The 25,766-nt window shown below is 44.9% G+C and overlaps 1 protein-coding gene across 1 annotated transcript in view; it reads right to left on the bottom strand.

Annotated features, from left to right (window-relative positions):
• The window catches only part of BMP6 (bone morphogenetic protein 6), a 148,002-nt gene extending 122,557 nt beyond the window's left edge, over positions 1-25,445 (bottom strand). The window contains exon 1 of the mRNA XM_040645033.1: positions 24,812-25,445. Within this exon, the coding sequence (XP_040500967.1) occupies positions 24,812-25,445 (634 nt within the window). The remainder of the gene's footprint in view (positions 1-24,811) is intronic.
• Between the last annotated feature and the right edge of the window lie 321 nt (positions 25,446-25,766).

Genomic DNA, 25,766 nt, shown 5'->3' with positions numbered 1-25,766 from the left:
ACCATCAACCAACTTGACCTAATTGCCATTTACTGAATGCTCTACCCAACAAGAGCAGACTGTATATTCTTTTTAAATGCACAGGAAACATTCACCAAGACAGACCGTATTATGGTCCCCAAACAATATTCAAATTCAAAAAATTACTGATCATACAGTGTTCTCTGATTACAGTGGAATTAAACTGGAAATCAGTTAAATCCCCAAATATTTCAAAATTTAACAGCATACTTGTAAGTAATCAACAGGTCAAAGAAGAACTCACAAGGGAAATTTCAAAAAATATTCTGAAATGCATGCACATGAAAATACAACATAACAAAAACTGGTGGTTAGAGGGAAATGTATACCATTTAATGCTTATTTAGAAAAGAAGAAAGGTCCACATTCCAGAGTGATGAGAGTACTTGTAACTTTGGCACTCAGAACAATCGTATTTTGTAGATTTGTAGGCAAAGTCTCAGTGCCATGGGAAGTATGACTTCTTTCCTCCACCTTATCTCCCCAAGAACAACTCCGGCTCACTGTAAATACGGGCATTTCTGAAACAAAGATGACCTGGCTATGTCACCTCTACAAAGAAGGCTGTAAATGAAATCAGTGGCTCTCAAACTTTAATGGGCCTGCAAATCATGTAGGGGTCTTATGAAAAAGGAGATTCTGAATCAAAAGATACAGGGTTGGGACTGAGATGACACATTTATAATAAGCTCCTTAGTGACAAGCTCCTTTCAGTAACAGGGAACAAGAAACATCTCCCCCCAAATACATAAGCTCATTTTAATCAGAAACTATTTCTCCCAGCAAATCTGAGTTTTCACCTTCTCTTTTGTACTCTTCCTCTTTGGAGAAAAATGCCAAGAAAAGGCCAGTAGGGGATTAGGGCAAAATCACTTACTATGGATGAGACAGAGATTGCCAGTGACCATTTGATCAATTAAGTAGCAGGTGCATGACTGAAGTCAAGACTGGCTTAATAACCATTACTTAAAATGTTCTGAAACCTTTTATTAAATTACTTTGGACTCAGACCAGTATTTCTTTTTTTAACAACAGCAGTGCTCTTACCATATACAATGCAAAATCTTAAAAATGAAGCAAGTTCTGTGCTTAATATTACCTGCTTTTGCAGTGTGATAGACTCTGACTCCTGGCTGACCCTGTTTCTTGATCCTCTGAGCTGTAGGTGTAGGTGTTTATTATGCCCAGCAGATAATACTCTGGCACTACCGTGGCCCTACAGAGGATGCTAATCAGTAAAGAAGAAAACCCAATGGGCAACAGGAAAGGGGAAAAACCACGTGAGCAAGGCTTCATGTAGCTATCCTGTGAATCCATCTAAACTCTAATTCACAGCTCTCAAAGGATGATTGTATTCAGGACCATAAAACTATTCTGCACTTTGGGGGCAGAGATTTTTGTCCGGCTACATCTTCCTCATCTCCACATTGCCAGCTCTCAACTGGAAAAGCTCAATGATCAAACACTAAAAGCACCTTCTTGAAGTTACTACTTCCTGACATGAAAAATTAGGTAGTATTAACATCACCCCCTCTGGAAAAGGAGAAGACTATCTTATAGTCTTTAAAGACTTTAGATGGACATTCCAATAATTCATCAAGCAGGACAGATGGAAACCAGATTGGAATTTAAAGTTTAAGTAACTCACATTCACAGTAATTCACCTAGATTCTTCTGTACAGCTCTAGAACAGAAACCAGAAAACTATGGCCCATGGGCCAGCCACCTCGTTTGGTTAAGTATAGTTTAAATGGAATATAGCCACTCTCATTTGAATTACTACAGCAAGAGTGGAAAAGGGGTGACAAAGACCATGTGTGCAAAGCCAAACAGATTTACTATCTGGTTCTTTCAGGAAATGTTTTCCAACCCCTGCTCTACAAGAATTAGCAACTATCAAGAATTTTCAAGGAGGTGGAAAAACTAGTACATTGAGGAGACAGCTATTGACTAGGACAGTGCAAAGTTTAAATGAAGTGTATTTGTGAAGTAGTGAGTTTCCTGTACCCGGAAGGGTTTAAGCCACTCCTAGAGGATGCTCGCCATCTCAGAACTGTGATAAAAGAGATGCATGCACCATTCAAATGGTTTCTTAGGTCACTTCTGAGGTTCTGCATTGTTTTATGCTATCATTGCACAGAAGTCCACATTAGATTTCTTGAAAAATAGTCTCACTTGACTCACAAAGAAAAACATCTTACATTATGCCTAGGAGAATCTAAAGAAAACATGCATCTTGCAAAGGAGAGCCCTGGGTATCTTCTGGTGGCCAGTTTGTCTGTAATAGGCCCACAGAAGTGCCTCTGCTGGACAGAAGCCATGTCTAATTCTGTGGTCATTATAGCTCTTAACATGCTGTGATTGCTCCACAGAGATTTGTAAATATAATTTAATGATGTCTCTGTGTAATCCAGATTGCCAAATCTTTCCGCAATCTTACTCTTGGGCAGAGAATGTATGTGTCAACACAATTATATACTTTGAAATATCTGCTGCACTGTTGGGATCCCTTACAACAACAGTGAGGACTGTTTCCTAGAAATCCAGGTGGGTGGGCTAGTGGAGAAATAAGGTAAGGCTTAAAAAGTCAAAGATTCATCATCGTTTTTCATTTCTTAACCCAATTGCTTTCATAATACAGCAAATTAAGAGGGTTTTTTAAGTTTCCGAATTAACGAGTTTGACATGTCTACTACATTTTAGTTAGGGAGCCCCAGGAGATTGATCTGGGCTCCATTCCTCTGCCAGAGGAACACACTTTGCAATTCTCAAGCCAATTCTTTGACCAATTTGGCAGCATGATTGGCTGGGCTTGCAGGTAGTAGAGCGAGCACTCTCAGCAAAAACGTTCATTTTTATGGTGTTGGCTTTCACCTAAATTATCAGCGGGAGGCAATACCACTTGGTCAAGTCCGCCTTTAAGCTACATCAAAGGCACGGAGCTTAATGTGGCTGAGTACAGAGTAATCCAACAACATTCAAGGCTTTGGATTGTAGGCAAGGACAAGTAGGTTGGGCATTTTAGCTCTGGCTCTAAGTTGAGAGTAAATTAAGCAGCATCCTGAGATGGATCCATCCACCATCGTATTTGATGCAGTTCGAGAAGACATGCAAGGTGGAGAGAATTAGAGCTCGGAGATGGCAGAATTGGCGGCAGGAGTTGAGTAAGGAGGTTACCTGACATTTAGTCTCAATGTGCTTGATGACCATGGAAATCAGATTTACAAGAAAATAAATAGCAGCCAGGTTATTGAAAAGCTTACTATTTATTAAGTTTCTTTCCAATAAAGAATGTTCACTTTGTTTTCAATGAATAGAGAATAGGGGTCCCTGGGTGGGTTCAGTCAGTTAAGTGTCTGACTCTTGATCTCAGCTCAGTCCTGATCTCAGAGTGCTGAGTTCAAGCCCTGCTTTGGGCTCAATGCAGGGTGCGGAGGCTACTTTAAAAAAAAAAAAAATAGAGGGCGCCTGGGTGGCTCAGTTGGTTAAGCACCGGACTCTTGGTTTCAGCTCAGGTCATGGTCTCCCAGTTGTGGGATCAAGCCCTGCGTTGGGCTTCATGCTCAGTGTGGAGTCTGCTGGAGATTCTCTCTCCCTCTCTCTGCCCCTCCCCCCACTGCATTTTGTCTAAAATAAAATACATATATAAAAAATAGAGAACAAAAAATTGAAGAAATTTTTATTTTTTTTTTTAATTTCAAATTCCAGAACCACCTGGAAAAATCAAGACACACCTAGGTCCCTATATTTATACAGTTCACTTAGTTAAGCAGCAAAAAGGCAGATAGAACACAAGCAAACCACCCAATAAAAATTAAATGTTACTGCCAAAGTCATTGTGGGGAATCTCAAGCTAAATCACCACCTTGTACAATTTCAGAAACTTCAAAGAAGAATATCTGCACAACTGTGTTTCAGAATCCCTCTGCTTCCTCATCTTGCCCTTAACATTCCCTAATTGATATACGCCAAATCTATCTGTCGGAATACGAGGTCTACTCCAGAAGTCCTGTGTGTGCATGTATCAGCCGCTCCCTTCTCAACAACCTGCTGCTGCTGGAAGAACACGGCCTCTCTATTTCAGTAACCTTGGCGCCTGGCGAAACAGCCACCACACAATAGGGACTCTGGTGTTTAAATGGATGGATATACAGGTGGCACGGACAGTAGGAAAAATGCCCTCAGCATTCACGGTATTCACACGTGTGAATACCCCTCCTGTCACCCACCCTGGCCTATGACCATGAGTTGTGCCTTTCCTTCGGCTAGTTCTATCACCTGAGGGGCAGCACCCCTTGTCTCTTTAAATCCAACCCACCCTGTGAGGCCCTGCTGCTCAAAGTCTGGTCCATGAACCACTTGATTAAAAACAATTTAGGATGCTTCTTAACATGCAGATTCCTTGGTCCCACAGCAGACATAGTAAATCAAAACCTCCGAGAGGGAAGCCCAGGATTGTGCATTTTAAGTAAGTTCCTCAAACGATCCTGATGTCCCTTATCCACCTGCCACGCTTAAAGTTTAATGTCAAGTCAACCCTGCCTTCAAAGTTAATCAACCAGGCAATGTCCCGTTGTCCCATCTGCCCTGAGGACTGTGTGTGACACATAACTGCTTGGCAAAACACTGCAGCCCTACACTCACGGTGACATAACAGGGTGTCAGCCATTTCTTTAGAGAAGAGTCCCAAAGGCACGGCCACAGAATAGGAGTAGGAACTACTGGCTCCCATGACAACAGGCAATGGTTTCCTGGACAATTTATTACTGATCTTGAGCAGTAATTTGTTTCTCCCTAGCTCTTAAAAAACAGACCTGAGACAATTTACAGAAAAATGATTTGACAGAATGAACATCAAGCAGATATGGAAATAGGAATAAAAGGAGGAAAGGGCAAGACAGTGAGGTTCATATAGGAAAATAAATACCATACAATAAATAGAAGTAGTTCTGAGATTCCTACTGACCAAAGAATATGAAAACACAATCATTTATAACACCTCTATATTCATAAAACACAAGACGGGGGGGGAAAAACCCCTGAATTTTCCTAATACTGGCAATCTGACCTAAGCATAGCTTCATATTCTGAAAAGCGTATCAACAACATGAAACCCCTATGCCTGCCGCTCCCCAGTGGAAGTACAGTGGCTCATTAGTGGTTGCCTCTGGTAGACGAAACACACAGTAGGCAAGGAGTATCTACAGGAAAGTTGTAAGCTCTTGTTACACTGAAGGCCAGAAAACCGGTGGCATTAATGTGGGAATTCAAAGTGGTGGTACTAGAGATTTTTCCTGTTTTACTAGGATTTCTGATTTGGCTCAATGAAAAAAATGGAAACCCCTACATCAACAGGCTCATTCTCTGGATACAGCATTAGGACATCATCATAACACAGCAGCACACTTGCAACCCCAGGGACTAGGACCATCAATGGGTGCAAGAAAATTCTAAGACTATGGAAATTATGAGACTGCGGAATTTCAAAATTATAGGCCTACAGAACTGGAACATTCCTCAGTACATGCTGATGATTCGGACATCGACGGGGAATCTTAATCATTCGGTTTGGGTAGGCTTAATAATGGCAAACATCTCCACCCACTCAGAAGCTCACCATAGGCACTAAGCTAATTCATAAGGTATTGGTGGTCCCCAGAATTGGTATAGCCCCCAAAATCCCATTTTATTTCACCCTGCACTGGCATAGTGAGTTAGCTTTATAAATTTCTCTCAAATATTACTTCAAGTTCACATCATATATACGCTCATTCCAGAATATTTACTGCCTGAAGTCTCCCAGTTGGGTGTTGTTGTTGTTTTTTTATGGTTTCCTATCCTTAACATAAGAGGATGTGTTAAGTTGTATGACAGGTAAAGAACATAAAGACTTTCTGTAATGGTCCCTTATTGCAAACAAATCCAATAGCTTATAACAGCATTTAAAATGTACTAAGCACTGTGCTACACTTGTTACATGTAGCAGCTCAATGAATCCTCACAACCACCCTAAGAACTAAATGCAATTGTTATGCCCTGTTTTTGCAGGTGACAAGACTGGAGCACAGAGAAGGCACTGACCTAACGCTGCCCCACTAAGGGAAAAAAGCCCATTCCAGCAACTACTGTGCAATCCTCCAGAGTGCCACCATCCAATTGCCAACTGAAGGGATTTCCAAGGGAACAAGAACGGTATCAAAGCCCTCTATACACGTAACACCATATTCATTCTTTATTGTTGCCTTCACAAATGACCACAAACTTAGCAGCTTAAGACCACCATAGTTGTATAGGTCAGAAGTCCGACATGGGTCTCACCCAACTCAAACCAAAGTGTCGGCAGAAGTGCTTTTCTTTCTGGAAGCTCTAGGGGAGACTCTGTTTCTTCGCTCATTCAGGTTGGCAGAATTCCGTTCCTTGCAGTCGTAGAGCGGGTGTCCGCATTTCCTTGCTGGCTGTGGGCTGAGGGCCCAGGACACTGCAGCCCTTGGCCTGAGGCTCCTTCCTCCATCTTCAAAGCCAGCAACAGAGGGATGAGTCCCTACTGCATCCTGAACCTGCCTCTTCTTCCACTACATCTCTCTGCCTCTGCTGCCTTCCTCTTCAGTTTTTAAGGGCCCCTGTGACTAATCATCCAGGACCATCTCCCTCGTTGAAGGTCAGCTATTCAGGAACCTCCATTCCCTTCTGCCAGGCAAGGTAACAGCATATCCATAGGCAAACACCAAAGGCAAATGCTACGGTGGCCAGAATCTCACCTACCACAAATACCCACGCCGGCCATGGTCACATCTCTAACCCATCTCTCATGCACATGGTTGTCCTGCGTTTTGCGTATGGAGGTAATGACGTTTTGTCATTTGTCAACTGTGCACTGTGAATAAAAATTCTTAGGAGGAGGTCCTCATGTGATGAATTAGGGAAGTAGAAAGAAGAAGAGCGTGTCATCTACTTGAATTGACACTGGCTAATTCCCAGCCCCAGAAGACACCTCTCTTTCATGCTACCTGTTACAGGGGTGGGTTGGCCAATGGAATGGAGACCAACCAGGTGGGAAATGAAGCTGAATTTCAATCTGGTCAGTCCAGCTGGGCTGAGCAGCCTGTGAACAACGCTTAGTTCACTACTCTCAAGTCTCCTCTTGAGCCAATTAGTTTCAAAAATGGAAACATTCTCTGCAGCTTGACCACAATTCTAAGCTCACAAACTGCTGTTTTTAATTGTAAGAGAGTTCCAGGAAGACCAGGTTAAGTCTATTTAAATGTCTATTTAAATCACCACGTTTCAGTTTTTAGTTACTGGAAGTAGCACTTTTTCCACAAGTTATAATCTCTTAGGTGCTATTCATGAATTTGTCACCTAATTTCCCTTCTTTATTAAACATTCTAAACTTAACTGAAGGAAGGAAAAAATGCAAAATCCTTTTAAAATTTCAAAAAGCCCCTCAGATGCTGCAGATACAGATTAAATGAGGGGGGGGGTCTACCCAGACAATGGCAAAAGTGTCCTAGCTGGTCTCCCCATTTCCAGCCCCTTCCACACTGCTACCAGAAATATCTTCCTAAGCACACATCAGCCATTCCACAGCCTTACTGAGAAGTTGTAAATAGCTCTTCACTGCCTACAAAATAAAGTCCTAACTCCTCAGACTTGCTTCAGTATTCCTCACGGTTGGGTCTAAGCTTACTTTTTCCACCTCCTCTACCACTTGAGTCCTCCCATACCACCTTCAGGCCCACTTACCCTCGGATCCAGCACCTCAGACCTCACAAAATACGCCCCGCCACCATCACCCCCATAGCTTCCTCAGGCAGGAATGCCCGTGCCTTCCACATCCACCAGCAGAAAGCCAACTCTTCTTCTCTCTACACTCAGCCTGAATGTCATGTTCCCCCATAAAGTAATCACATCCTCCTTGGTACACCCATAATATTCTGCTTTTAGCTCTATCCCAGGCATCACCATATTCTGTTTGGGGTCAGGGTTAGGTGTCCATATGTCTGCCTCTTTCTCTGGAGGCAGCAAGTGCACGTCTCCTCTCCCTAGTAGAGCCAGTGCTTAGCCTGATGCCTTGAAAGAGCTCCATAAACATACTGGACAACCAAACTAAATCTGTCACTTCTACACTGAAGACACTCCCCCTGGGTTTAAGGAACTCTTTCGTCAGAGTAGGTGACCCAGTGCCTCAGAGGCACACTGTCACTCTGTCTTCCAGAATTTGAAAGGATGTGACAAGAGAACCTATATACTTTGTCTTCATGGGCTATACGGGATCCTTTTATAAGCAGATCTTTTTTGCATCCTGTGGGGGGTACATAGTCACTGTAAAATCTTTCAACTTTTCTGTTTGAACGTTTTCACAAAGTATTGGCAAAAATTAAAAGATGGCGGGGTGCCTGGGTGGCTCAGTCATTAAACATCCGCCTTTGGCTCAGGGCGTGATCCCTGCATTCTGGGATTAAGCCCCACATCAGGCTCCCCCGCTGGGAGCCTGCTTCTTCCTCTCCCGCTCCCCCTGCCTGTGTTCCCTCTCTCGCTGGCTGTCTGTCAAATAAATAAATAAAAATCTTTAAAAAAAAAAAAATTAAAAGATGAACTGCAACTTGGAATTTGCTTGCTCAAAAAAGGTGTAGAAGCAAATCGAAATATTCGCTGAAATCAACATGGAGGAGGCCGAGAATTCACTGTGGGACTGTAAATGACAAGCACTTAGGTAAGAGTTTGGTAAAACATGCTCGCTGCCCAGGAGGAAAAAGCATGTACCGTAGCTGACCTTAGAGAATCATGGAAATAAATCCCTCACTCCAGCGAATGACATCTTTTATTTTTGTAGTGTTAACAGGGCTATCCCAGTTGTCTCTGTGGTTTGAGTGATGCAAGGTGGAACTTCAGGAGACGTTTCAATTCTGAGTTCGGCTTGCTCTGAGCCAGGCCCCGAGCACCAGAAGGGTCACAAAAATCTAAAGTGCATGAGAATGAGCATTTCTACCGCCCTGAAAACACAGGTGGGGGAGAAAAAGTCCAAGGGATGACCACTTGCTTCAGAAAAGAGTGTCTCATGTCATCCCACACCGAGAGAATACAAGTTAGGTGACGTGCTACAAACACAAGATGAATTGTGACTCTAACAAGAGCTGGCCAAATGGGAAAAAAGTGAGAGGACAGATATTACAGTAGCCAAGATACCTTAACCTTCTAAGCCCTGAATACTGCAACATTTTACACTATTACTTATTCCTAAACAGAGCCCTCCCCCCCCAAAAAAAAGACCAGTCAAGATATGGAAACAATCTAAGTATCTGTGGACAGATGACCAGTAAAAGGAATGTGGTGTAGGCAGTAGGGTATTATCCAGCCTTAAAAAAGGAAACCCTGGCACACCACAGATGAGCCTGGAGGACATCATGCTAGTGAAAGAAGTCACAGAAAGACAAATACTACATGATACCACTTATATATGTAATCTAAAATAGTCAAACTCAGGAGGATGGGGGGATACGGTAATTGGGTGATGAGCACTGGGTGTTACCCACAACTGATAATTATTGAACACTACACCTGAAAGTAATGATGTACTTACTATAAGTTGGCTAATTGAATTTAAATAAAAATAAAAGAAGTCAAACTCAGGCCAAGAGGAGAGTGGTAGTTGCAGGGGCTTGGGGGGGGGGGGCAGGGAAATGGGACGATGTTGGTCAAAGGGTACAAGATATGTTACACATGGTGAGTTCTAGAGATTAAAGGACAGCATGGTGACTACGGTTAATACTGTGCTGTATACCTGAAATGTGCCAGAAAGGTAGATATCAAGTGTTCTTAACACACACACACACACACACACACGCAGAAAATGGTCACTATAGAACATAACAGTTGGTTCATTAGCTTGATTGTGGTGATCATTTCACACTTACTTTTGTCAAATCATCATGATTTGATACCTTAAATATATACAATCTCTATTTGTCATCACTACTTCTTTAAGGCTGAGAAAAAATAAAAACAGCCTAATTGGGTGGGAGTCAGGTAAACAGAGTATATACTGTATAACACCTTCCTCTACGTTTATATCTTAAAATTATAAAATACACAAGCTCACCACTTTACAAATAGAAACCTGAAGTTATTTCATATTCCTCTTGGCTACACTCTTGCAGTTCATCAAATAAAAGGTGGAGAACTGGATCTGCTACTTTAATGGCCTGTATCAACTCTGTCTTTCTCCCTCAGGCTAATAGATCTCCTCTCATCCTAAGGCTAATATATATCCTGGAAATGAAAGTGTTTATATCTTGCATACTCTGGTAGGGAGAGCAAAATTTAAGTGGGATGGTGGACGGGGGAGGGGGGGTGTTTTCTGTTCCAGGACCTACCTGTCTCATTACACATAATTTAAGTCCTGAAGAGCTGTTTAATTTTAAACAACTTTTATAACAGTCTATAAAAAGAGAAACATCACATCTTGTATGTGCTGACTCTAATTTGACATTTTTTCCAACCTATTTGGACATACTTGTGCCCACTTAGGCAGTCTCTCTGGATCGACTGCTCAGAGTTGAATTCTGCCTGATTCATTTCACCAATGCTCTGGACATACAGTGAGGCAATAATGCACGTCTGTTCGGGCAACCAACCAAGAGACCACCCTCTCCCTGGCCAGACCTGTCTGCTCCTGGGCAGGGGTATCTCAACCCTGCCCATGGCTTTGATCTGTCTTTGGGTTTTAAATGTTCCCTGTTGCCTCGTGGGCAGCTAAGTGAGTTTGCTTCAATAGACATTATGTCACCCCCTCAGCCCTTACGTAAACAGAGTGTCTAACACCTTCCCGATGTAAGCCGAGCCATCGAGCCTAAAGCAGAGGCTGACAAGATAAGTATTTTGTGTCGGCACCTGCAGGAATCGTGCCTCCTTGCATGCAAGCTTTCTGCGTGGCACAACCAGGAAATTTAAATTTAGACTCATTCCTTCTGACTCCTATTAATACTTATTAAAGTCATAATGACATCAGAAAGAAGGAAAAGAATATTTCTTCTTCCTGAGGGTTTTTTTTTTTTTCCTAAACCATCTAGAAAGTCACAGAACATAAACCCTGAAAGGAGACGGCAAGGTAAGGTCCCTTTTTAGAACCACTTTTGTGAAAAGTTAAAGAGCATTTCTCCTATCTGCACAGCATTCACAGTTTATAATTCTCTCAATCAGATGTTTGATGTAATTAGTGATGAGAGAAAGAAAGAAGACATGCCAATTTTATTTTGAACAAACTGACCTTCATGCACCCAGGATCAAGGAATGTCAAGGCACCAAGTTAGCTAGTTGGGGTCGGAGGTGTCAAGATGAATAAAATATTACCCAATAAAGAAGCACAGAAGTTGGTGCTGAAGGTGATTTGCCCAAATCTGAGCCAACAATGGAATTCAAGGTTCCCAAATCCTTCCTATAAGCCATACGGAGTTCATCTACAAACACGCATCTGAAGTTAGCAAGCTGCTCTGTGGTTCTGGGCACTAAGGAAGGTACCGAACGTTCTTCCAAAGAGTCACAGCATGCAGGTCAGCTGATGTCAGAAAGGCTACCATGGTAAGATGGCATTCGAACCAGGGTTTGAAGGACAGAATTGAGAATGTGGAAATGGGCAGTTGTACAACATAAAGCTAAAAATCCGGAGAAAAAGGCCAGGAGAAGGAGGAAATCACACAGCAGTTGGTTAGCGGAAGGATGGCCCATACAGAGATGAGCGCAGCAGGTAAAGCTGGAAAGGGTAGGCATCAGAGTGGCAGGTGGGCTTTATTCAGCACGACGTGAGGACCCAGGGAAGGGAGGGAAGAGGGGGAACAGAAAGACGAGCTACGGAAAGACGAGCTGGCAGAGATGCAAGGGTGGGTTAGCCACAGAGAAGACGGCACAGAAGTCTAGGCCAACATCACAGTGACCTCGTGCAGGGAACTTGGGGAAAGAATGGAGAAAACTGGTGGGAGTGAGAGATCTCAGAAGCAGAAACAGCAAGCCTGGCAATTGGCTGGATGTGGGAGGAGGGTGGAGATTAAAGCCGCACCCAGGTGCCTAGCTCCCTGGCTCCGCAGACCCTGGTAGATTCCCACACCAAATGCCTGGGGTCAGCGAGGTCCAAGAAGCTGCTCGCTAGAAACAGGATAGGTCTGGGACATCTGGGTGGCTCAGTCAGTTAGGCATCTGCCTTCAGCTCAGGTCATGATCCCAGTGTCCTGGGATCAAGCCGGCATCAGACTCTCCGCTCAGTGGGGAGTCTGCTTCTCCTTCTGCCTCTACTGCTCCCCCAATTGTGCAACCGCACATACTCTCTTGAATAAATAAATAAAATCTTTAAAAAGAGAAAAAGAAAGAAAAAGAAACTCACTAGGTCTGTACTGATCCACCGTCACCAGCCCACAACAAGTACAGAAGCGGAGGCTGTTCACTTTGACAGCGATTTATTTCACACCAGTGGAATCCAATAACTAAAGATTAAGGCTTGATTTTGTATGGATTTGGGTTTGCTTTTGTTTTGGTTTGGTTTTTTTTATTTTTTCATTTCGCTTTTCTAGTAGCTCATTTCTGGTGGATTTTACAGAAGTATAGGTCCACAGAAATTAAAAACAAAGCAAAACTAAACCAAAACCAGTTCTTGTGCAAAGGCAGCTTAAGCAGCACGCCCCAAACGGTTCCAGAGCCATATCGCGCCTGGACCACACTCCCAATACACAGGGCGGAGGAAGAGAAGGGAGCACATGCACAGGTGCTCAGCACGGACAGACATCCCCGTGGCTGACTTCTGGCCCTCTGACTACACCAGCTGCTGGGCTCCCCGTCACCATGGCGCACTCAACCGCCAGGCCACCACGCCTCTGTGGCCGGGCACTTTTAAGCTGGGCTCCTGCCTGTCATCGTGCCCAGTGGCCACACGTCATCTCCTGAGTCTTGTGCCTGGTGTGCTCCCGGCCCCCTAAACCCCATGGCTATCTGAGCCCCGTGTGTAGCTCTCGTGCCACATGCCAACCCTTCTCAGTCTTTTGCTGCTTTTCAGGAAATGTCCCCCAATACAGCAGGAGTAGGAAGGATAGAAAAAAAGCCAAGAGGGAGCAAGCAGCATTCCAGAAGGAGAGAATTTTTTCACCTTTTGGTTGTACAGTCCTTTTGGGGGGGGGGTCTCAAAGTGACAAAGTCTTATGGAGAGCAAGATGAAGACCTGGGACAGCAGAGTGCCAGGGATAGAAGTCAAGGGAAAGGAGAAAGTGGGTGGAAAGGCAAGAGAAGCTCCCCCTGGCCTGGAGTTAGGGCATGGTCAGGTAACTTCATGAAGCTGTTTCATTACATGACCGGAGCTATTAGGAATATCATAATAAAAAAATATTATTATAAAAAAAGGAATATAATTGCAACTCTCAATAAATTCTCCCCTATCTTACAATCTATGAGTTTGCAGCTATAAAAGTCTCCGTTTTTGCCTTGTTGAGATAATAGGATAATAAGTGACATCAGTCATTCTTCCAGGCAAAGACCACAAAGAAATACAATACTTATGTTTTCTTGCAAAAAAAAAAAATGCAGTTTCCACTTAAGATTACAGAACATTTGGAGAAGGATGAGCATAGGGGGGAAAGTTGGGGGTAAATTGGAGTCTACTTTCATAAATTTCTTGGACTTGTGCCCTACCTAAATTCCAGAATTTAAAACAGAAACACAGGAAAGCAACTTTGTGATGTTTTCCAGAAGGATCAGATCTTTTAAACTTGAGTATTTAGAAACAAGATGTCATCAGGCTCACTAACAACCCAAAAGTACCCCTACATGCTCAGTCTCAAAATTAGAAAAGATTATTTACCTATTTTTACTATTATCTCCTAAAATAAATATGGGAGGTGAGATACAGGATAAAAGCCAATCACAGCTGCAGAAAGCAAGCTTGACCCCAGGAAGGCTTGACCCCATGGTTCTCGGTTCCAAGATAACCATTCCCAAACATCTTCAGCAAATTCCTTTCTTAAGGATGTTCAAGGCTTGTGAGATGGATGCATGAAGAGCAACGTCATCCATGAAAAATGGGAATTTTCACTGAAGTTCCTGTGTGTTAGGATTATTGCATTCCCTGGCACAGTCAACTGTCTAGAAGAATAGCTCAGGATATATGTTCACTATCTTGACTGTGGGGATGGTTTCGTAGACACAGGTCTATGTCAACACTCATGAAATTGTACACTTGATAATTAGCAGCTCATTTTGTCAATTATACCTCAAGAAAGCTGTTTACGAAAACAAAGAATCACTCAGAGAAACACAACAGGGAACACTCCCAGCACTGAGTTCTGACTCTCTCTAGCTTGGAGTCTCTCTGCATGCCACTGAATTAAGACGTCATAGCAGTCAAGGGTCCAAGTAGGGAAAGCGAAATCCCTGCAAAACGTTTACAACAGAGGAAAAATAATGCACGAACTGGTGGTGTAGGTAGCTGTGACAGAGCCAAGCAGCCAGATTATGGTGAGACAACCCAGCAACAGGAAGCCACTTCTACCCTCAGGAAGGACAGCCCTCAGGCCACCAGCGGCAGGTGGAATACGTCAGCCCATCCAGAGAGAGCTGGAGTCACAGAAGAGCAAGTGACAGCTCGAAATGCAACAGCCGCCTGGGGTCCCCCCCGGCTCCACCAAGATGACCAGGGGAAGGGTCAGGAGTGGATCTGGGTGCAGAGGCGCCTGAGGCTGACGTAAAAAGTGATTACAGAGCAAAAGTAAATTCAAAGAAAACTCTCTTAAAACGAATCAGCAGACTTCACCGCTGGGCCTGTCAGAGCTTTAATACGCTGATTGACTTGTGTCTCAGAGGGGAAGAGAATAGAAAAGATTTTCTCCATGATCTCCTTCTACAGAACATTTTAGAAAAGTAGTGTTCCGTGAAACACTCTTTGCGAAATGCTGATCTGGCTGATGTGCTCACATTTTACAAATGAGGAATGATATTTTACGAGGAAAGAGACCAAGAAAGTCACTTAAGTGACTTGACCAAGATATCATGAAAAGGGATAGCACTAAGACCAGAGCATCAATTCGAGCTTCCTAAATCTTAATCATGCACTCTTTCCTCAATTCCATATTGAATTGGCCATAAGCACCTATCTAGGACCGTCAAGAAAACCAGCAACTTAATCATTCTAGGGGCCAATGAGTCATTTTGGTGGCATAAAACCACCAGATACCATGGAGATGGCGTACAGTCGGCTGTGTTAGGCCAATGACCAACCAAAGGCACCAACACTATGAGAAAAGAACAGATAAGAAAGGAAATAAATGCAGTGGAGCTGCTAAACTTACTAATGGGAAGAAAACGGAAAAGCAAAAGAGAAAGAGGGAAACCAACCTCCACCAGGGACCACCTACATCCCTGAAGCTATGTTGGAGTCCACATCCTGTAATGAGGACACAAATGTGCACCTGTGACAACAGGTGTCAAACACCCTCAATTAAGCAAATGAAATAACCAAGGTGCCGGATTTGTGGGAGCAGTTCCCAAAGCTGGTATTAGCAGATTCCACCCTACACAGACCCCATAAGAACGCGAAGGCCTGTTCCATGGCCCCCTGGGAGAAATGCAACTCTCCAAAGGTCTTTGGCTGAGGAACCTATGTCCTCTTCACTACTACTTACCCTGAGTCTTGATCCTACCCTGTGGTATCATTTCACTTAGGGCTCAAGCAAGCTTCTGTCTTACCAGCGGGGTACTTAAACCACAGCACATCCTAAGTCAGAGGTTATGCACCAAAGCTAAATTTCTCAAGCCCACTGATACCACCATGGCCCCAAAATCTCCCCTCTTTTTGAGAGGTGTCCTTGTGGGAGGGAGAGGAGGGGGGGGGATTTAGCTAGAATTCAGAGAAAACACCCCACTAAAATGAAGAGTTGCAGGAGGAGAATTGAGAATTTACGAAGTGTCTCACCCATACAATGCTTGTAAAAATAAAATAAAATGCCTACCAAGTTCCCAAAACACCTCAAATGAATTGCTATTTGTTCAATAGCAATCTTTTAGAGTTACGTTATTTTTTTATTTACCATTAATATGTGTAGCCCTATCTCATAGAAAACAGTTCAAAGCAAATAAGCCTAATCTATACATCACTTTCAAGGACCTCTGGATTTATGAGGTCTCTATTAATTTAGTGTTAATCTGATCTAAACAGTCTCTTCTGAGGAAACCTTTTAAGGTCCCCTGATCCTGCTTCTAGGGCTAGTAAAACATATTTTTGTGAGTTTCTCAATCCAAAGGCACACTAAGTTCTTATGTTTTCAGAAAGAAAGGAAAAACATTTCATCCCTTCCCTAACCACCCCCCAAATTTCAATAATTTACAAGCACAGAATTCCTATAATTCTCGTTCATTCTTCAGGCTTCTTTGACTCCCCCAAATCCTGCAGAGCATGGATCAAACAGGGCACAAGCCAGGGAGAAATTTAATCGCTCATATCTCTGCCTAAGGGATTGTCTAGGTACTATGGTGACAGACACCTCAATGAAAGTATGTGGAGGAAAAAAGATTTTTAAACTCCCAGACTTAAAAAAAAAAAAAAGGTGGGGGAGGGATTTCTAATGGATTTGGGGTCAATACATAGAAGCACAAAATCAGGTCCACAGAGTCCATCGAAATTACTTATTTATATACCAATGCGGTAAGACCACAGAAACAAAACGTTATTCATCAAAGGCATTTATGTTTCTCCCCACAAACTCTGCCTATTTTGAATTTTCATATTCCCATTGATTTGTTTTTCTGGTGACATGAACAGCTTCTCCACAGAGGAGTTTTAGGGCAGTGAAAGGACTCTGCGTGATCCTGTAATGATGGGATTTACGTCTCTCTACATCAGTCCGAACACAGGACATCAAGAGTGAACCCTAAGGTGAACAATGAACTCAAGGGATCAAGGTAGGTTTGTCAAGTATAACAAATGTACCACTCAGGGGTGGGATGTTGATAGCAACCGAGGCTATGGTTATGGGGGCAGGGAGTATATGGGAAATCTTTGGACTTTCCATTCAATTATGCTATAGACCTAAAAGTGCTCTAAAAAAAATTTAAGGTTTTTTTTTTTTTTTTTTTTTTTTTTTTAATGCACAGCTTGTCTGTTAACTTACTCTGACATGGGAGTGTTCAAATAAAATCTGGAAAAAAAGTCAAGTAAAACTTTTAGTCCCTAAGTTTGTAAGTTTACAAAGCTCTGTCTTTAGAATATCTAAATGTAATTCATAGATTCGAAAGAGGGGAGAGAAAATAACTGGTCTCAGGGATTTAAGCAAGCCCAATTATAAAAATCTCTCAACCTAATCAGCACATAAAACAGCACACACCAATGATATGGTTAGTTCATGCCCTGCTGATAGACGGAATCAGAATTTTTTGCCAGCCCATGTTCATGTACAGGAAACCAACAAGACTGTAAACACAGGAACAACAATCAACACACACAGATGTCTGAGGCTGGAAGTCACATTCTGGACAAGGTGAAAAGGGTAAATGGCAGGAGACTCATAATAAGGATCGAGGCAGATATCAAAGTTCAGTGTGTAGAAGGCTCAGGGCTTGGCTCTGCTCTGGAGACGCTGTTTTCTGCCTGCAGTAAGGCCACTGCACTCACCCACCCCACCCCCACTGAGCTCTCTGATGATGAGAAAACAATCTGAACATAAAATCAGCAATACGAAGCAAGGACATTTCAGGCCTAGGACAATCCCAACCTATCCAGCAGGATCAGTAATCAAGGGCGTATGCCCAGGAACCTGAAAGTCAGGAAGGCTCTCCCACTCGGAACCAGAACCTCATTCTACAAAAATGTTTGAAGGGGAGTCTTCTACTCAGTCATCGGGGACTGGATTAGAGATAACAAGACCGTGGGGACCCATCAAGGAATTACCTGATGTCATTTAGATATCATTCCTATTATGGACCCAATCATTTTAATAATGGACACGGGAAGGGCAGGAAGAGAACCCGTGCCTGCAGACATCAGTGAAACAATGCCACTCACAGCAACCTGGTTTTCAACTCACTTTCAGAGCAGAGAACAATCCTTTGGGGTCTGCAGTGCTTCGGCATGCCAAACAAGGGGATATTTTTAGATATGCACGGCTTTTTCTTTTCCAAAAGCAGAGTTCTAGGAGAGAATGCTACCCACAAAGAGAAAACCCACAAAATTCCAGATCTGGGCTTCCTCTCGCCAAGGGCAGTCCTCTTGCATGCTTTTGTAATTTCTCCTTAATTATCCACTCCTGCCTGACCAATGGCTCTATGGTCCTATTCCTCTGGTACATTAGGACCTCTTTGTGGTCGTCCCTCAGCCTTAAGATATAACAGCAGTGAAGAGGAAACAGTCCTGAATAAATCAAACAAATTTAACTACAAACATAAGTGATTAGATGATATGCAAAAACCTTTAAAGCTGTAAATCCTATGATCTATGGATAACAAATTTACCAATACTCCCAAACTTCCTATTAATGATAGTGAAAGCCCTGCTTTAAAATGGAGTATCAGGGCACCTGGGTGGCACAGCGGTTAAGCGTCTGCCTTCAGCTCAGGGCGTGATCCCCGCGTTCTGGGATCGAGCCCCACATCAGGCTCCTCTGCTATAAGCCTGCTTCTTCCTCTCCCACTCCCCCTGCTTGTGTTCCCTCTCTCGCTTGCTGTCTCTATCTGTCAAATAAATAAAATCTTTAAAAAATAATAAAAAATAAATAAATAAAATGGAGTATCGGTTGCTTGGGCATGTTTCCCCAGATAAACAATGTTACAGAAGGGAGCCATGTCTCCAGCCAGCTCCAGAGTCTCACTTCATACATTAAGGCCTGAAATACTATATATTTACAGTAGAAACAAAATTAGAGAATTTTTTTTTTCTAAAGATTTTATTTACTTGAGAGAGACCATAAGCAGGGAGGAGGGGTAGAGGGAGAAGCAGACTCCCCGCTGAGCAGGGAGCCCAATGCAGGGCTTGGTTCCAGGACCCTGGGATCATGACCTGAGCCAAAGGCAGATGCTTAACTGACTGAACCAGCCAGGCGCCTGAGGACAGTATTTTCAAAACACTAGTAACTGAACAAAAAATCCAGCCAACTTCAGTGAACTACAGTTTCTTATTTCTGATGCTTCCAGTGGAAGACGAGCAGGTACAACTGAGTTCTGAGAGTTTCTGGCACTCCCAAAAACTTGAGAAGGGTGATGGCCAGGTTCTCTAGTGAGTCTAGTTTTCATGACAGGGAGAATGGTTTTCCTTCTTCTTGATATAATTGTCACCACTTTCCTATGTTCTAGGTAAGATGGAGCCATTTTCTGGCTTACCAGTTTCCAGAGGGCAAGAGTTTAAAGGGAGCACAGCCAGCCAGGGTGTTTTAAGAGGAGAGATGCACTTGAATAAAAGCAGCTGAGCTGTCATGATGACAGAGAAAGGAGGCATCAGCTTTTTTGTGAGGAACACAAGTTGGCAACTGTGCCCCACACCGGGCCCTGGGTGACACCCTGAGGCCAAGGCAGCCATGTTGCCTGGCGCTTGGTTGGGTTAGGCCATGGCCACAAGGAGGGTGAGGACAGAGAGGTTAATGTGTAATAGCTGTTTGCATACATGAGGACTCTGGATTGTTCATCTCTCAGAGAGTTTCTATATTGATTTCTACTCCTTTTACTTGGGTATTTATAGAAGCTTCTAGTCAGGAACACAATCATCTGATTAAATTCTCTATTGCTTGCGTTCCTTCCCACTGCTGAAAGCAACAAAGAATATGATGTGACTGAAATTCGAACAAGAGGAGAGGGGAAAACCAGGAAGCGGCTCACAAAAGAAAAACGGAGAAAGCTGTACTGGCTTTATATTAAGGAAAAAGCATTCTATGGAATAATTCATTTTCAAATACAAGACAGGAGGCAGAGAGTGAAGGACAGAGTTGTGAAAAAATTAGAGGACGCTGGTGAATCATCCAAGAAATGTTACCCTCTTCGTGTTCCTTTTCTAACTCAGTTCCTTCAACAAAGGGTGAGGCATGATGACAGGGCTGTCATCTTCCAGAGTCTGCTAACCACTTCTGACGCCCAGCATGCACCCACCCACCCCCATATTCAAGTAAAATGTTACTCTGAAATCCAACATTTAAGGTCGCTCAACTCTGAAAACAGCGAAGACATGCTGAATAAAGTGCGGAACCTTGTTGTCCTGCTTCCTTCCCCCCACACTTTTTTTTTTTTTTTCTATCAGAGGAATCCTCTCTCCATGCTAATCGGAGGTAAGCTCTTAAGTAGAGGAACTAAGCATGATTCAGCACATTTAAAAAGGATTTATACCCATTCTTAGAAGGACAACCAGAGGAAACACCATCTGAGGTCTAAACAATGATATCTGCTTGCCCTTTGATCTGAGTTTAAGAACACTTTGTACAATTTTTTTTTGTTGTTGAAATACCACTGAATTTCACATTTAATATTTGAAATTTCTTTAGAACATCTACTGCTCTTTTGAACCACACTCTTGAAACCAAATTCTCCAAATTATATTTGCTGTGAGTAGCTTACAGGCAGGGATTTATTTTCTGCTAACAAAAATCTTCATAGCACAGGCAGCCTCCATGAAAAATAGTACCACTGATCCTATGTTTATGAGAAAAAGACAGTACAGTGTATCTGGTTACAAATACAAGTGGGGAGTATTCCATTTTTCTTCTAATTTATGTTTCCCAAGGGTAATTTTGTTCAGAAGATTGCCAGTATTTTTGGTACAATAAGTTTCTTGTTACTTGTACTAATACATACTGATTCCCTTTTCTGAGCATATTTTGAGTTTTTTATTTTTTTTACCCTAGCATCTAGAGATCAACACCTCATTAATTCAAAATAAATGAAGTCTGAAATGCAGAGATTTAAAGAAAACTTTGCACTACTCTCAAATGTGATGCACATTAGAAATATACATATGGGTAACAAATAGAAAGAACCAAGTGTATTAATAAAGCATTATGATATACTTAGGATACCATTAACCTCTATGTCCTAAATGTCTTTGACTTACTAGAAATCAGGTATGCCATTTCTAAGTGATCAGGCCTTCCAGACTAGGGAAATATGAATTTTACATGAAGGATAGGTCTTTCTTTTCATTAATTCAATCTTTATTAAGCATCTTCCATGTGCTCAGCATGGATATTAAGACTTAGGTTTCAATGGTGGATAAAGCCTGGTTGCCTTTTGAGGTACCCACGGGTGCCTCCCAGCAGGGTGACAAGTGAGTAAGCAAATTTTAAAGAAAGGAAAAAAAATTATATATATATATATATATTCTTTGTAATAAGCACAACCAAGGGAATAAGCGCCATTCTGTGACGGTAAAGAAGTGGGTGGGGACAGCAGTCTTTTCTATAGAGGCGTGAGAGAAGGCTTTTCTAAGGTGGTGAATTTTAAGACCTAAAGGATATTTCAGGATACTCCTCCAAGGTCACCAAATTGGCAGGCCTGCTTATTAGACTGCCAAGACATTTTTAGCATTAGAAAACAAGTAGAAAATGGCATCTGGGGCCCTGGTTGAATGCACCGGCTCAGCCAGGCACCCTGGGCACCAGCCTGTTAGTTCAAAGAAGGTTACACATCTCCAGCCTATTCACCCAGAGAGAGTTTCAAACAGTCAACATCCACAATAGTGAGCTGGTCGAATGACCAGCATTTGGGATATGTGGGAGAAACTGAATTCTGTTGATTCATACTTCCTCATAGCCACTCCGGCTGAGAGGGCTCAGCGTGTTTTAAATGTATTTCATGAGTAAACTATTCCTCCTTTCCAGGGGGGGAGAAAAAGAGGTTTACAACTACGTATCCCTTTCTCTTATACTTCCAGTTTATTGATCTAACTCACTAGGTGTAAAAGTACTTGAAAACATGTATCTTTCTGCAGGTTTTTAAATGAGTCAGGTATGAAGCCGCTAACATGCCATGGAGGTGGAAACTGCAGAATTCTCCCCACACCTTTAGACAATCCACATTGCTAACTAAGCAATTATTTTCTTCAAATGAACTGTCCTGAGGCTCAGAGCTAGGATAATCAGATTTATCACACAGTTTAGCCTCTCATTCTGAAATCCTCTTTCCTCCTGCTAACTGGATTAAGATTAAAGAGCATTGCTGGACTGGCAGGTGGCATGACTTGTGACTTGGATTCTACTTACCTGAAGGTTTCCCCCCTAACTGCCCATGTGGAGTCCAGGGCTGGACCCACAGTCAGTGACAGCTCATAGTCAGAAAGCCCAGTGCTATGACGGCGGGGGGGGGCTTGGGGCAGAGTTTCCTACCCAGGAATCTCTTCCACTTGCACATCTGCCTGTCCCAGGCCCAAGATGACATTCCTGTTGAATTCTCTTGGAAATTTGTCGGTGTTGTTTTTTTGCACCTTGAAGTTCCCCTCATGAAAAATGTAAGTGAAACCATCACCTTACCAGGATTAGCGGACAACCAGCTTCAAGCAGCGTGACTCAGAACCAATGTGTACCTGCAGACCAAGAAAGGTCAGACAAGCAAGGAACGTGGAGAATTTAGAGGTCATTAAGCACAGTAAATGTCACCATTTTCACAAACTTTGCCTCAAGCCGACTCTCACAATTTCAAATACCACCTCAGGCAGGGGTTCCCAAACACCGGATTCACTTGATGAATCTCTAAAACTACGGATACGTGGCTTCCACCCCACACATTCTGATTTCATTGATACGGAGCTATCGCCTCCACATCTGGGTTTTTAAAAGCCACCAGGTGAGTCTCATGTGCAGCAACGTTTGGGAGCCACGAACATAAGGAAGCATTGATCTCTTACTGGGATGATCTGATTTCTTTCAGATGTCGGGATCATGCCAGTGCTTCTTGACCATGTGGCACATTAGAAAAACCAAAGACACTTAAAAAAAATGCCAGAGCCCACCCTCAAAGACTCTGACTTAATTGCTCTGAGGAGCAGTCCCAGCATCCCTTAGTTCTTTAAGTGTCCCCAGGTGATGCTAATGGACAGCCAAGGTTAGAACCGTGGTCTAAGCCCAGGCACTGTTCTCTGGAGACTGTAAATGACTCTCCTTGAAAGAGCCAGAAGCACCATTCGTCCTCCATTTTGTCCAGCTTGGGACTACAACAAGAGGCAATAAAACATCTCCCCAAGGCTGTCAGGAAACAGGGGACGGGGATGGCAAGAGGTGGAATTCACTAAGCCAGAAGCAGTGCGAGGAAGCTAGAGTGAGGAAGAGCGCTGGCCCTCTGCGCTGCCCCTCCCCCGCAAACTTTATTGACTGCAGTGAGAGTCCTTAGAATGCTTCCTGGAGGTGCCTCAAGCTTGGATTTGGTTCCAATAAATGGTGCAAATTCTTATCCAATCAGAACTCCTGGAACTGCAAGTAGCAAGATTGGCAGGCCTTGAGCCTCCACTCCCTGTGAGATTCTGTTTCATGAATTTCCCAGGAGGATTTCTGCACCAGTTGGATGCCAATCGGACCTCCCTCTTGGGCCCCCACTCCTTCCCTCCCCCAAAGCCCAGAAGAGTTGAGAATCATCTCATAGATACATCTGTAAAGAACTCGCTTAACTACTATACGTGGTAATCATTGAAGTAATGTCAAATGTCAGACATCTTTGACGTGGCTTTGACAAGTGTCTGGTAACCCAGTTCGGGGCCTGGGCAGGGCCACGCGTCTCACACAGGAAAGGAAGTCGGCGGAGACCCACCCCTGGCGTGGCTACGGCGCCCCCATTTCTCCCCGCGGAGAAAGAAAGTACCCCCTACATCCCTTTGTATACGCTAAGCCGAGTCAGTTTATGAATGAAGAGTAGCACAAATCAGAGGCACTGATCCTGGAGAAAAAAAAAAAAAAGTCTTCCTTACACCGTTCTTATTTACAGATGAGAAAACTCGGGGGAAAAAAGGCTATGTGACTCCGTCCGGGTTTGCCACAGAACATTTGTGGCGGAGCCCGATTTAGCCGCCCTTGAATTTCCATTCTGTTGCCTGGCAACCAGTTCAGCCCAGCTCAGCGCCCAACCCCGGCCCCTAACCCGCACCCTTTCTCTGCTCAAAGGGCTCGGACAGCAGTGATCAGAAGTTCAGCCTTTAGGGGCACCCGCCAAAGGCATGTGAACTAGGATCCTGGATGGGTTACCCCAACTGGGCTGGGGATCCCGTCCCAAACCCGCGCGAACCCCGTCTGGCATGCCTTCCGAGGTCCTTTGGGCACCTTCCTCTGCAACCCTCCTCCCCCGATTCCGTGGATACCACTTAGCACCATCACGTCAAGTTTCCAAAGTTCTCAGTTGCTATCAGATTCCATAAAAGTCCCGGTGGGAAAAACTGGCATTCAGAGCTTTAAGGGTGCAAAAGAAATCAGGAGGGGAAAGAGTGTTGAAGAGCCTTCTTCTTCCCAACTGGCTACACTCGGGCGGGGCTTTTCTGCTAAAATCGAGTTAACCTGGCCCCGGCATTACTGGAAAAAGCGCGGAGTTCGCTCGGACGCTGCAGTCCGAGAGCCCCATGCCCTGGCGCGCCCCAGGCCGCCCGCAGCCTCCCGCAGCCCCAGCGCGCAGCCCCGCCCGCGGCGCGGGGAAGTCACGTGCAGCCCACCGCCGCGCAGGTGGCAGCAGCACAGCCCGCCTGCCCTCGCGTCCCCGCCGCTCCAGCCGGGCCCCGCGTGCCAGGGGCTCCCGCACCCTCTCGCCTCCCTCCCCGGGGCCCGGGAGACCGTTAAGGGGAGAGTGTTTTCGTCGTTACGCTACCCCAGATCCTTACCCAGGTTCACAAAGCTCATGACCATGTCCGCGTCGTTGAGGAAGGCGCTGTCCTGCGCGCTGGTCAGTGGGGACGCGCCGCCGCCGGGTCCCGCGGCCAGGAGGCTCTTGCTGTTGACCGGGGGCGCCGCGCCGGGGGGCGGCTGCCGGGGCTGGGTCGAGCTGACCCGTTCGCGGGGCCCGTGCTGCCGCCTCTCCTCATCCGACGCCCAGTCCTCGTCGTCGTCGGAGGCCAGGGCGTTATACAGATCCAGCATGAAGAGGGGCGCAGATTTTAGCCGCCCGGGAGGAGGCTCCCCGCGAGGCTGTTGCTGCGGGAGGGCAGCAGGCTGCGGCTGCTGGAGGCCGTGCAGGGGTCGGGGCCGGTGCGGGAGCCCAAGCACGGAGAGAATCTCCTTCTGCATCTCGCGCTTCTCGTGCGTCTTGAGCCGCCGGTAGAGGAAGCCGGAGGAAGAGGACTGCGGCGGCGGCGGCGGCGGCTCCGCGTGGCCCGGGCTCCCGCCGTCCCCCAGCAGCGTCCCCCCGCCCGCGGCAGCGGCGGCTGCGGGCAGGGACGGCCGCAGCGGCGGGGGCCCGCAGCAGCTGCACAGCAGCCCCCACCACCAGCACAGCCACTGCGCCCTCCGCCCCAGCATCCCCGCCCGGCCGGGCTGGCCCCGCGGGCCCCGCGAGGCGTAGAGCGGCGGAGCGAGGCCGGAGCGCGGCCGCTGTGGCCCTTGGCGTGAGCAGCCCCCGCCACCTCTCGGCGGGCTCGCTTCCCCTTCCTGGCCCTCAGTCCTTATCTCTCATCGTCCTCTGGGGCGGCCCTAGTTGCCTAGGCTGGAGGGGAGGCGAAGGGGGAGATCACCCGGAGAACCACTTGGAGGGGAGCCCCACACTCCGACTCAGGTCTCTAGAGGCGCAAGGTCCAGGCCAGGTGCGTCCGAGTCTGGGCTGCGCTGCAGCCGGCGCCCTTG

Source organism: Ursus maritimus, unplaced genomic scaffold (assembly GCF_017311325.1).
Source record: "Ursus maritimus isolate PB19 unplaced genomic scaffold, ASM1731132v1 scaffold_30, whole genome shotgun sequence".
In the NCBI taxonomy this organism is placed as follows: Eukaryota; Metazoa; Chordata; class Mammalia; order Carnivora; family Ursidae; genus Ursus; species Ursus maritimus.
This window is presented reverse-complemented; position numbering and strand designations above follow the sequence as displayed.